The following is a 12,861-nucleotide window of genomic DNA, read 5'->3' on the forward strand; positions in this document are numbered from 1 at the left end:
CACAGTTACTCTTTCAAAACTTTAATTTGCTTGAAGTTTCAGCCACATCAGTAACAAAATTTAAGGATAGCTGACATTAAACGCCAAGTAAATCAACAGTGCTAAACGCTCAATTAAAATTAACAGAAGCCTGTTACTATTTTGTTTAAAAGGAAAAAAATCAGGCTAGTTTTCAGACATGTTGAAAAATCCTCATCCAGACTGAAATGCACATTCATCTTTATTATTCTGAACTAGCTGGGACTTCTGTGACACCACTTGCTTCAGCAAATTTCCAATTACGTACTCTCATTAACCATTTTTGTATCACGTAAGAAAGTCTCTTAGTGTATTGTATTGCCCTAGCTCAATCAACTCCTTGTTCTAAGAAGCTCTTCCAGCTTTTCCTAATCAGTATGTACTGCCAATACTGCTTTATAATCCGTAGTTTCATTTACACAGTACTGACCCTACGTAGTATCACCAACTGCTCAGCAGTTTTATATAGTAATGTAAAAGGGTTTATTAGCACCGTGAGAATTGTGTGTTCCCCAATTCCTAATAAAATATGGAACAGTTAGTTCTTCATGTACAAAATTTCACATAGTCCAGGTGAAGCTTAGAGGGAAAATCATGTTCTAAAGTCTGATTTCAGTAGCTTTTTGTACTTTTAGTTTGCTAAAATATAAAATACTGCTTTGATGGCTCAAAAAAAGGACTATATGTTTTTCCATTTTTCATACAAAAACAGATGTCCAATTTTTGAACATTTTGTTCACAATGTTCTGTTTTACAATAAGCAGTAGTTTAGGGCTTTAATGTTCATGTTTGTGTAGCATTTAATTCTGCCCTCTAATCTAGACCCTTCTGTTCCCTAGGAACAGAAAAACTTTCAGTAGAATAGAGTTGGAAAAATACCACTAAGTTGTCATACTGTGAAAGGGCACAAGGAAATAGCCAATACAAGGATCATAGACAAGTGCAATTGTTACACTTATTAAAAAGCAAGCTAGCAAAACCACAATATGATTAACCTAAAGGAATCACTGTAGGTAATGAAATCTCGAGAACCACAATTAAAATCCCTCATAATAGAATTTTGCCACAGGCTGGGGGACAGGAAATTGAAAATGTGCTACAGATGCTGGAAAAAAATTCCTCTGGATAAAAAAGCTATCAATCAAACAAAAATGTTGACTTTAAAAAGTGTGACTGTGAGTGAAGAGTCATGAAATGGGTGGAGACTAAAAGTATTCAATAAATAAAAGAACTTCTAGCTGCAGTTCTTTTACCAAGGAAAGATGATGGTTCTGTGAATCCAGAGGGTTTTGCAGCGCACTGTCATGTAGTCAACACAGAAAATTTTTAGGAACATTTCTTTCCCAGTAAAAAAATCTCGTACACAAACTACAGGTACTCTGACAGAAAGAAAAAAAAATCTCTTTATTTAATGGGACGAAGGGATCATATATTAGATATATTTACAGGTGACACATAGTCAAATATAAAAACTTAATTTTATTCATATACATTTATTTAAATAATGGCTCCACAGATAAGAGGAATGTCTCTTCAAAATGCTGGTCAGAAAACCTGTGCACAGAGCGACGAGCGTTTTCTCTGATCTCTAACCTTTTGTCAGGAGACAAAGAGAGGATATAAGCCATCGTCTCAGCATAACTGTCCTCGTTTTCTGCTAGGAAGCCTGTAATATGTCCTTCATATGGTACCACAATATCTAATTTGGGGCCTCCAGAATTATGAGCCAGGATAACTGTGCCAGCTGCCATACATTCAACTACTCCTGTAAAAGATATAAAACATGGATATGCACATCAGCGACTTTGGCATTCGATAAGGCACTGGAAAGTTAAAACTGCAGTAAAGTTCACCCAGAATTGTAAGTTACTAGAGACTGGTCTTCTAGATAAGTTTGAAAAATACAGAGTAAATGGTCTCATAAGAAAAACAAATTTAAGTTTTTCGGTTCTTCAGTTTCTCCTAGACACATAAAATTGAAATTAGAAATCAGATATAATTGGTTAAGTTGTGGTTCTTGTAACATATTTGATTCACATGAGATAGATTATATTGCCAGTATTTTCGGCAAAAAAAAAAAGCTAGATACTGAAACAAATGTAAAGATAAACATGGAAGGTAGCACTGTGACAGAGCACTGCATAGTTCTGTTCTTCTCTGTGACAGAACACTGCAACACTGGTTTTATGGTATGGTGGCAGCTGCAAATAATAATTAAAAATTAGAGCTGAACATAACTATTCATTTTCTCATTCACACTGAAGAATTTTAACACTTAGAAAGATACTGACAGAAAAGCTGACTATGCACATTTCAATCAGATGATATTCAGAAGTTCAGTACTTTGCAGATCAACAAATCTTTATAGCTTTTGACAACTCAGCAAGACAGACATGTAAAAGTTGTTATCGCTACATATGTGTTTTTCATGGAAGAAGTTTTAATGAAATGAGAATATGATAGTGAGATTTCCACAGACAAAAGCAGTGGGATAGGAATAGCATATAATGTATCCATCAGCTTCAGTTCTCCTCCATGGTTCCAGAACAAGACATCAGAAATCACTTTTAGTTGCTGATTCTTCTCAGTTCTGATTTGACTTTTAAAAAGTTCCCTAGCTCAAAAATCGCCAACTATAAATAATGCTCCACTGTTTTTTTGGAACATGTTTTTTACAGGTAAAAAAACACTGGAGATGAAGGTGAAATCATGCTGAAATTCAAAATCCCAGTGTGATTGTATGTTGGTTTTGTTTTTTGTTTTTTTGGGGTTTTTTTGTTTTTTTTTTTTTTTGTTTTTTTTTAATTTACTTAAACAAACTGTTTTGGCAGGAGGAATAATATGAGAAACTGTTATTTCCATTTTGTGGCAGTTGCTTCTGGGAGACACTTTGAGTAAATTTTTTTTGTACGAAGTTCCTATAGACTATAACTAATACTCCTGATACTTACTTGACTTGTATTCTAATAAAGTCTGATGACATTAATTGCAATTTAGTCATATTATAGCCAAGCACAGCATCCCTCTGTTTGGCTGCTAATTTACCGTGGTGTAGATTTATGGTAGATGACCAATCTCACATTCCCTTTCAAGATCAGGACTCAGCTAATGCCAATAAACCGAGGCCAATACCTTCGTTCTGTATGACAGCACGTTGCAAACCAAGCCCCAGCTCCTCTTCAGCATTCTGCTCTGTGCTATGGCAACTGATTTAAGGACTTGACTTAATTGCCTTAGCACAGGTGCCTAGTGTAGTGAAATGAACAAGGGTACCTGGTGGCATCTACATGGGGCTTACAAATAAAGAGACAGGATCTGTGGGAGACTCACCTCTGAAACAGCAGCTAGAGCCCCACGGCATATACTAGACATTTCAAATGGCAGCTGAGGCAAGTGAAACACAATCCAGATCTCTACACACAGATGTCTACACAGGAACTGTGTCTAAGCTCCCCCTGCAGTCAGTGGAGCCAACAGGGCACAATCTAAGGTGCTTAAAGAGAAGTACCTGCTGCCTTTCAATGCACCGTTGGGTACGGAAGGCACCTGTGTAAGGCTGGCAAACCTAACACAGGAACTCAGGGTGATGCATGAGCTTACAGAGTGATAGCTGGAGGTCAGGCAGGGCATCTTGGGCAGCACAGATGGGACTAGCTAGCTCTTTAGGTGACATGGGGATGCCCGTAATTAACAGTCTACAGTGCTTCAGTTTGCACTACAGTAGCACCTAGTGGTTAGTCATCTGAATTGGTTCTGTAGGCTCTACCTCAGCTAGATCACCTCTGAGGAGAACAGGAGTTTGACACCTGCTTGGCATACAGACCTCTGTGCTTAGACACCTACACTGAGGAGTCTTAATCACAAACTGAAGCCCTCCCCAACCATGTCCCCATCTGGGACAAATGGCTGAACTCTGAGGAAAGATACTGACCGATCCCGAAGTGCTCATTCCACATCGTATGCAGGCCAATGGTGGCCTCAGCCAGGTGTCTCTTCAACTCCTCAAAGGGAACGTTTATTCTGAACATCACGTTGTTACTAACTGCCAGCTCTTCACAAAGACGTTTAAGGTTATTTACACGCTCTTCATCTTGCTGGTTACGACAGCCGCCAATTAAGATAAGCTTCAATGATGGCTGCTGCCCCAGTCTCTTCTCTTTCAGCAATTTAGCAAAGGCTCTGATTTGCAAAGGATGATCTTTTTCAGGCCTGAACTGGCTGACAGAAACAATGCAGTGTTCAGCGGTGCTCTTTTCCTCTTCCAGTGGAATATCCAGGAAGGTCTGAACATCACACGGTGGATACACAACGCTAGTGCAAGCCCCAGCTCTCCAGAGGGAAAGGATGTGATTTAGCGTCCAAGAAGAATTAACCATAATCACGTCACTGCAGGAACCAACCAATCCATACATGAAAGCAAAGAAGTAGTAGTAGACAAGTTTAAATTTGCTGAACAGAGGATTGTTTGTAATGAAGGCTGCATTGTTAAACCTGGTGTCCTGATTCCTAACAACAGAAAGCATATCAGTGCTGATAGTGGGATAATGGACGTAGCATCCAATGCGACAACCTCCTAAATATTTAAAGAGGGGAAGTGTGAAGGCATAACCCATGGAGTCAATATAAATATCGGGAACACACTTTAGAAGAGCTTCCCAGCCGAGAAACACTGATCCTAAACTTTGTCCCAGCAAAGTGAAGTGAGGGTAAAGAGAAGCTTCCACAAGGTAGCGTTTTTCTAAAAACACGAACTTCACAGGATGAGTTAATTTAATATTGAATCTTCTGAAAGCGCCTTCCACTATTTCTTCTCCAGTGGCATCTCTATCACCAGTGTAAACAACACACGTTACATTTCTGTACCTGCAAGAGTAAAGAAAAAGAATTTCATACATTCTTCTCTTCAAATTTTGTAACATGAAACTAAAATATTATCCATTCAAAATGACTCAAAAAGCATGTGAAAACAAATATCTGGCCTAGCTCTGAAATGATTTTGACTAAATTACACTTTTCCTTATACTTCCACAGTTTTTTCTGATCTGCAGAAAAACACATGGCTGAAGACTTGGGGAATTATTTTTTTTTGAGTAAAGCATAAGAGGAGCTCAGTATTATTCTAAAGACTTAAGAACGCCTTGCCCTGCATTAGATGTCTGTCTAGCGCATAGCATGAGGAAAATGCAGAAGACTGTGCAAGCCAGTGGATGTGCCAATGTTAAATCCATTTTAGACATTAACTCGTTTTGCCTCTTGCACCAAGAGGAAAGTATCAAGATTATCAGTTATCTTCTGATGAGTTATGCCCATAACAAAGTTCCATACCAGCACTGGAAAACTCATGAGAGAGGAGGGGTTCTCCCAAGGACAGAAAGAAGTGAAAGATGCCACAGCGGGGAAGTTAAATCTGGGTAAAGGGATGAAGTGGAATGGTGCAACCAGGTGAAACTCAGATGTAAAAAAAATGTAGGCCCGGTAGATTAACGACACCTATTTAAATATGTAAAATGCAAAAATGTACATAAATAATATCATCAGTAGCTAAGAATGAAATACGGTATTTGATAAACATACACTTACTTTTTCTGGAGCGTTCTTATGGCACACCACAAGACTCTCTCCCCTCCACCACCTGCATTGCAATATGGGTGAAAAAAGGCAACCAGCAATGGCCGCTTCCCATCTTTTCCTGCTGAGGTCAACTGTTTTTTCCTTTGTTGTAGCCAGAGCCGTATTCCCCACAGTAGTACCACCAGGCAGACACACAAAATTCCACTTAGAAATAATGCAGGGATTAACAATGAGCACAGCAATCTGAAACAAGCCGGAGATTTTAAAAAATAAAATTGCTTTAAAGAACTACTACATATGAAATTGAGAGAGAAGGGCTTTTAGGTAGAGATACAGGGAGTTCAACAATTTCTTGAGTTCTTCTCAGAAATTATCAATGCGTACCATTTCAACAATTACGGGGGAAAAAAATACTATTCTACACTTGTTTAGCTGAAGATTTTTTTGTCTACTGTTACCTCTCAATCATTTAGTATTGTTTATTCATGCCATATATCTATACCTATCTCCATGTGCTATACACACTATAACAGTTGCATGTCCTTCGCGATCTGGCAAAACACAACTAGCAAAGTAAGAGTTTTCTTCAGTCCAAGCTCCTGTTTGGCCTGCCTTAGCGTGAACTGCTTTGGTGTACTGTTACTCAGGGCCAGGCTGCAGCGCAAGCGACCCAGAACCTGCGTTTTCCATTCCCTGGAGATTTGAAGAGCTGTGTCACTTGTCCAGAAAACCTTTGAGCAGTTTCTCCGTTTAGAGAACCATTTTTTCAGGTCTCTGAAGCGCTCTCAGACAGGGGCATTCCCTTTACTCACCCCCACCTCCCTGCATGGCTCTCCTAACCCAGCAACGGGAGGTTTCTCACAGAAGCCTCTTCTCAGTCTACAGATCTTCACAGGCGCCACACTCTGGATTCTAACGCTACGCTACATGTTGTGATAAACATCATTTACTCGACACTAAAGGGGCTGCCCATACCGAGTCACGCGTCACGACTGACACGTAAAATAAGAAAACACTTTCATTTTCGGGACGAAGAAGCGGAAAAAGCGCATCGACCCATCCGAGACCGGCGGCAGAGCGAGAAGGAGCCGGGCAGGGACCCGCCCCACCTCGCCCTGCCCGGCGGCCTCCTCTCCTCAGGGTCTGCTGCGTGACGGCCAGGCAGGCCCGGGGCGAGATGGGGGAGCGCGGGCGCGATTTGGCAGGGGGCCATGGAGGCGCAGGGGCTCCTTCTCCCCTCCCTCTCCGCCGCCAGGACCCCCCTCCGCCACACGGCCCCAGCCCTCCCCGGGTACCTGATGAGCCCACACAGACACAACCCTCCCGCCACCATCTTGGACAGCGCCGCCAGCCTCTTCCGTCGGAAAGGGATGGCTTGGGGCTGGGCGTGGGCGGGGCCAGCCGGGCATTGCCTCCCTCTCATTGGTTGTCTGCGGGAGATAGACGGCGGGGAGGGCAAAGCGGCGCGGCGCTGCCGAGTGGGCGGGAGCAGGGCGGGGGGCGTGGCTGCGCCTGAGCGGGGCGGGGGGGCCGTTGCGCGCGCTGGCAGCGCCCCCTGAGGGGCGGGAGCGGCGCCGTCATCGCTGTGGCCGTTGCGTCCTCCTCTTCCCCCTCCTTCTCTTCCTCCTCTTCCTCTTTTTCCTCTTCTTCATCCTCCGCGGGTCTCCTCAGGGGCCGTCGCCTCCCGCCCGCCCCTCCGGGTAGAGCCCGGGGGACAGCACCGGGCGGTGTGGGGTGCGAGGAGGAGGCAGAGGCCTTCCCGTGGGACAGGGGGGTTGGTCTCCCACATCCACCACACGCAGATTTTGTCCCTGTAAATACTGGCCCCTCTCTTTGGCCAGAAGAGGATGGTATTCGATGTCCCGTCTTCCAGCCCTGCATAAATCTCCTGCTTGTAAGTGAATCCCTCTTTATAGAGAGGTACCTGGTCTGCTCTCTGTGAACGTGTGCAAGTTAACTCTGTCAGGCCGAGGACAGCATGTCCAGAATACCCTGTGCCTGGTGCCCGCTCTGAAAGAATCCCTGTGAATACGCTCACAGGGCAGTTTCCACTGGATAATGTCCAGGCTGTCTCTGGCTAATATACTTTCTCTCCTATTTTGTCTTGATTCAGGACTATATGCACAGACTGGAGGATTAGTGTCGAGATAAGACTGAACAGTGCTGTTTTTTAAAATGCTACTAACGATGTGTTCAGTAAACAGCAAGGCTTTGTATTTCTAAAATGGCTTCCCTTGGAACAATATAGGAAACTAATCCCGCTGTCCTGGATGCTGGGAAGTGTTGAGTAAAAATACCAGACTGTAGGTGAGGCGGTGTTTAGGCAGAGCAGACCACAACATTTCTGATCTTCTGTCACATCACTAGGTGCTTTTCTTCCCCACCATATTCTCCATTAAAAAAACCCAACAACTTTATGTGGCAAATTTGATCCAGATAACTCAGCCTTCAGTCTCTTGCGGAGTTTAGGGTGTCCAAAATTTGAGGGCATTTCAAGCCCTGTTTCTTTGAACAGGACCTTTCCAGAACGTGGGATCTTTCAGCCTCTTTGAGGTCTATGTGATCTCTTTCATGTCATAGCTGCCTGTGCATTTTGAGGTCCAGAAGCTGTTAGGGATGCTTATTAAGGTCATCCTATGTCTTCTTCATCAGAAGAGTTCTGGCTGGAAAATGCTGGATCATTAGTTTCTTTGGCCATTGATGTAGCCCGAAGCAGAGAAACAATGTCCCTTCTGTAGTGGGAGTGAGAAGAGTTCAGCTTGAGTAATGATTATTTGATTCTGACCTGCCTGGATTGAGTTTTCCATTTATAGAGAGTCACCATGTGGGCATGGAAATGTGTCAGGCCCTCAAAGTTGGAGTTTTATTGATTATTTTACTGATGGTTTTATTTAAGTATCTTCACTGTCTTAAATACCATTCACTAGGTTTTATCAGGTCATCTCTGCCTTAACGTGAGCAGGTAAATTGGAACAGCTCTGTTGGGCGGTCCAGCCAACATGACCTCACATTTGATTTCTGAACTAACAGCTCTCGTAAGTAGAGTGCCACAGGCATTAGTTTCTCTCCTTTAATCTTTTTCCCCTTCCCCAACAGACCAGTTGCCTGAGAAGCATGTGAGATGCTTGCAGAAGAGGCCTTTGCTGGATTCACATTTCTCAGCTCAAGACACCTCTCTTGTAATGTCAACATTTAAAGATAATTGCCTGGGTTCAGAGAAGAGGCACAGTTCTTCTAGGGAACAAGAAATACAATCTATTTTCGATGATGAAATTTTTGTCTCCCCACTGATTTGAAAAGGAGCTTATGGACGCTCCCTTGGAAGGTATGAGTCTTAGATTGAGTGTCTTTATGAAGCTGAAGGATCACAGGTTAGTCAGGGCTTAATTAAGATGAGACTTAGGTAATGCTGAAGAGTTCCAGGAAGTAAGAAGAATAATTAATGAGGGAGACACCTACATACTTGGCTTTTGAGTTGCCTGCACCATAAATGGCAGATGCAGTGTTTTGGGTTTATATTCAGCGCTCTGTTCAGTAAATCATGTAGCAAAAGTACTCAGAAAAGCCTTTGGCTTCACGTGGCTAAAAGAGTACAACTTGTTCTTTCCAGCTCATTGCAAGGTTAGTTGTACTGAAATCAGGATTTAACCCATGAAGCTTCCAGCACAAGTCCTACACTTTCTTCAGGGTTTCAGTCCTAAGTGTCAGCAGTATGTTTTAGCTTGAGGCCAGCAAAATATCGTGCTTTTCCCAAAACCACCTAATCAATTTCTTGGAAGTTCCCCATATCTCCTATTAACGAACGCTTATGTCTGTGCATTTGGCAGCTGGAAAAAAAAACAACTGATTTGCACGGTCACGATGGAAACAGCTGCCTCGTGGCAGCATATTGTATTTGCAGTGCATAAACTTCCCGGCAGGGTGAGCCTCAGACTTGATTCAACTCGTACAGCCAGATGTACTCTGCGTGCACAGTATATCCAGTGTGAGACATAGGTCTGGCACTTCCCAAAAATACTGAAATTTTTGCATGAATTCAGATTGACTGTCCAATGTCAGTGTTAGACAGCATATACAGTCACATAATTTTCCTGATGACAGCAAATCAGGGAAGTTGTTTTTGAGAGAACAATTCATAGATACTATTCTTGTCTTGCTTTTTCTCCCACGGCAAACAATGGATAGACCAGAGGAACTGTTTTGGTAGGAGCCCTCTCTGATTTACATTCCTTTTTTTTTTTTTAAGCTTTTTTTAAGCCCTTTCCTTACCATGTGCACTTCTTTCTTGAGTGGAGTAAGCCAGGAAACGTGATGTCCTTGCAGGCTGCATATGACCTATAAGTTGTAGCTCAGGCACATTGTAATAAAGCATCTGCATAAACAAATAGATATTCTAGATCTGGATAACTTTTTCAGATCCTTACCAATGCTAAATGGGGGAAAATAAGAGTTCTTCACAAGACAACCAGATTAGATAGAAAAGGATTTGAAGAAAAGGATCTGCTTGTAGTCTCTGCCTGGTCTAGATGTGTCTTACTACATGAGTTGCTACAGACACAAAGTGTCACACAAGTTCAAATGATAACCTCTGCTGGTCCTGGCACAAATTCTTTAGACCTGACTTTGCAGTCATAAGGTGACTTGGTTTGATGGCACCTGTTTCTTCTGCAGTTCTTACTATGTGTTTTGTAGTCATGTCAGATGGTCGTCTTTTCATGGAAGGCTATTTTTATTTTGGAACTAGTGTTCACTTGCTTGTTATAGGTAGAAATCTGCATGATGGTGGGAGTATCAAATAGTTTTCTCTGTTCTAATAATTTATAGTTTGTAGAATCACAGAGTGGTTGTGAATTGGCTGGGACCTCTGGAAGTCTATGGTTCTAAGTCATCTTGTCCAGCCCCTTTGCCCAAGGTGGGCCACCTACAGCCAGTTGCCCAGGACCATGTTAATTCAGCTTTTGAGTATCTCCAAAGATGGAGACTCCACAACCTCGTTGGGCAACCTGTGCCAGTGCTCGGCCACCCCCACAGTGAAAAAGTGTTTCCTGATGTTCAGACAGAACCTCTTGTGTTTCAGTTTGTGCCCATTGCCTCTGGTCCTGTCACTGGGCACCACTGGAAAGATCCTGGCTCTGTCCTCTTTGCCCTTCAGGTATTTGTATACATTAATGAGATGCTCCCTGAGCTTTCTCTAGGCCGAACAGTCTCAGCTTTCTCAGCCTGTCCTCATAGGAACGGTGCTCCAATCTCTTAATCATCTTAGATGTTTTATTTTTTCTGTAGTCCATCTAGTGGTAATTAAAAAAAGCATACTAATATTTTCAAAGTTCTTTTGTTAACTTTTCTTTAATCACAGGCTATTCAGCTTCTGACGTAAGCAATATGACAACTGTGTTGCTGACAGCCTTACAGACTGCAAGGGACACCTTTAATGTGTGAACGGCCAACACAGACTAATTGAGTTGTCACCACTTAACAACTTCCCCACCTTAATGCATATGTAGCAGATGATATTGTATGCATGTATTTAGGGTATTGGCAATAACTTCAGCGAGAGCAGCGCTGAGCTTTCTGTGGTGTTCCCACTCCAGCAGCGAGAATGCTATTAAAAACCTTGTCTGTAGAAATTCCATGCGGCTGACATGCCAATGAAATTAAACTAGCCTTGTCATGAAGTCAGCTTTGTTTTCACCTTCCCAGAGATGTGCCAAGTTTTTAATCTTTTGCTGCCTCTGTAAGCATTTTTGTCCTGTTTTAATCGCTTTCCTTATTAAGGTCCTTACTCTGAAGGAAAATCCATGCAAGCAGGCCTTCTGAAGGGAGTGGTATTCAGAAGAAATAGGAGAATCCACTCACAATGTGTTCTCTGCAAGCCTGCAAGGTGTTTGAGACAGTTTTAAAGTGTATTTTTGTAACTCTCATTCTTGCCAAATACTCCACATACAAGTAACTTGATAAGATAAAACCACTGGCAAGTAATAACCCAAAGAAACTGGATTAATATTGTGTAAGGATGTTCATATGACAGTCATGTGATCTTTTATACTTTCTTTCTTTCAGGAACATGCACTGTGTAGCACAGAGTCTCATTCAGGGCTGCTGTCTTAGCTTCCAAAATGCCTGGGACTGTTTTTAGCAGAAGGAATCTTAGATCATTCATATACACAGTAAGTTTTTCCTTTTTGCACGTGTCTTGTGATAGGCTGTTAAATGTTACAGTATGTTTGTTCTTCTTTGCATAGTAACAGGAGACAGAAATAAAGTTGCACCAGTTGAGTGCTAAATATTTGTGAAGCAAAACACAAGTCTTGGAAATAAATCGTGGCACTGATATATCTAGGGCAAAACACTATGGGGTTGTTTTTGCTGATCTGTTGTAATATTAAAGTTCCTAAATATAAGCAATTCTAGTAAAAAAATTTTTAACTATTATCTTTACTTTTGAGCTAGATGTTGTAGGGCGTGGGTTCTCCCATCATGTATCGGTAAGCAAAAGCTGCTCCTTTTTTGGGAGAAGCAATGAAGAATTAAGCAGCTTGGGTCTAACACGGAATTTTTGCAAGAGCTCCTATAAACCATGTTTATTTGTATCACCAGGCAATTTCAGCAGGTTGAACCCATAGCTTTTGATTAACAGAAGATTATTTTCACCCAAATTGTCCAAGTTGGTCAAGGACCACGTAGGAAAACAAATCAGTTCCACTGTTGGAGTTTGATCCTGTAGATTGTGCCAGTGTTTTAACCTCCCATGGACTCTTCTGTCAGTTTTAAACAGTCATCAGCAGGAAAAATCAAAATGTCTGCTGTTTTTTAGGATGGGTGAATGAAACATATTCAAGCACAGGCAGAAATGGATCGCAAATGACGTAGCCCTACAGATAATATCACTGAGCTTACAAAATAACACGTAGACTCACTTTTTCAGCTGGAAGTTTGGGATTCTTGAGGAGCCAGGGACTATTTTTGAGTGTCTGTAATAGCAGACCCAAATCCTTCTTGCTTTTCTTTCTCCCTTATGCAGATACTAATGTATCTGTGGCCATCTGCACATAATCAGGACATGAAGGGGATCATGAAGGACCACCTCTTTCACAGTCATACCTTAACATCTGTTTAAATCAACTATGAAACTGCTCAGGAAGCTGCAAAACTTCACAGTGTGAAATTTTTACTGAGTTAGGCACCTCTATCATCAATCTTTAAAGGCTTCACATACTGAAAAAGAAACACCCTGCACTAACTTATTCAAGGTGCATTTGTGCATGTGTGTTT

The 12,861-nt window shown here is 42.0% G+C and overlaps 2 protein-coding genes across 3 annotated transcripts in view; one reads left to right on the forward strand and one right to left on the reverse strand.

Annotated features, from left to right (window-relative positions):
- Positions 1–1,396: 1,396 nt before the first annotated feature.
- ALG11 (ALG11 alpha-1,2-mannosyltransferase) lies at positions 1,397–6,946 on the reverse strand. Its single transcript, XM_054182967.1, has 4 exons — positions 6,885–6,946; positions 5,599–5,832; positions 3,950–4,881; positions 1,397–1,783 (listed from the first exon to the last, which is right to left on the reverse strand). Exons 1-4 carry the CDS (start codon positions 6,920–6,922, stop codon positions 1,512–1,514), a joined length of 1,476 nt encoding a protein of 491 aa, XP_054038942.1. The 5' UTR covers positions 6,923–6,946; the 3' UTR covers positions 1,397–1,511.
- Positions 6,947–7,237: 291 nt separating this feature from the next.
- The window catches only part of ATP7B (ATPase copper transporting beta), a 47,021-nt gene continuing 41,397 nt past the window's right edge, over positions 7,238–12,861 (forward strand). The window contains exons 1-2 of one of the 2 annotated variants that reach the window (XM_054222759.1): positions 7,392–7,483; positions 11,650–11,756. In XM_054222759.1, coding sequence (XP_054078734.1) covers positions 11,706–11,756 — 51 coding nt within the window. In that variant the 5' untranslated portion in view covers positions 7,392–7,483; positions 11,650–11,705. Of the gene's footprint in view, positions 7,484–11,649; positions 11,757–12,861 lie in introns of both variants that reach the window. The other variant, XM_054222768.1, reaches the window with a different exon arrangement.

This window comes from Rissa tridactyla, chromosome 1 (genome assembly GCF_028500815.1).
Source record: "Rissa tridactyla isolate bRisTri1 chromosome 1, bRisTri1.patW.cur.20221130, whole genome shotgun sequence".
Lineage (NCBI taxonomy): Eukaryota > Metazoa > Chordata > Aves > Charadriiformes > Laridae > Rissa > Rissa tridactyla.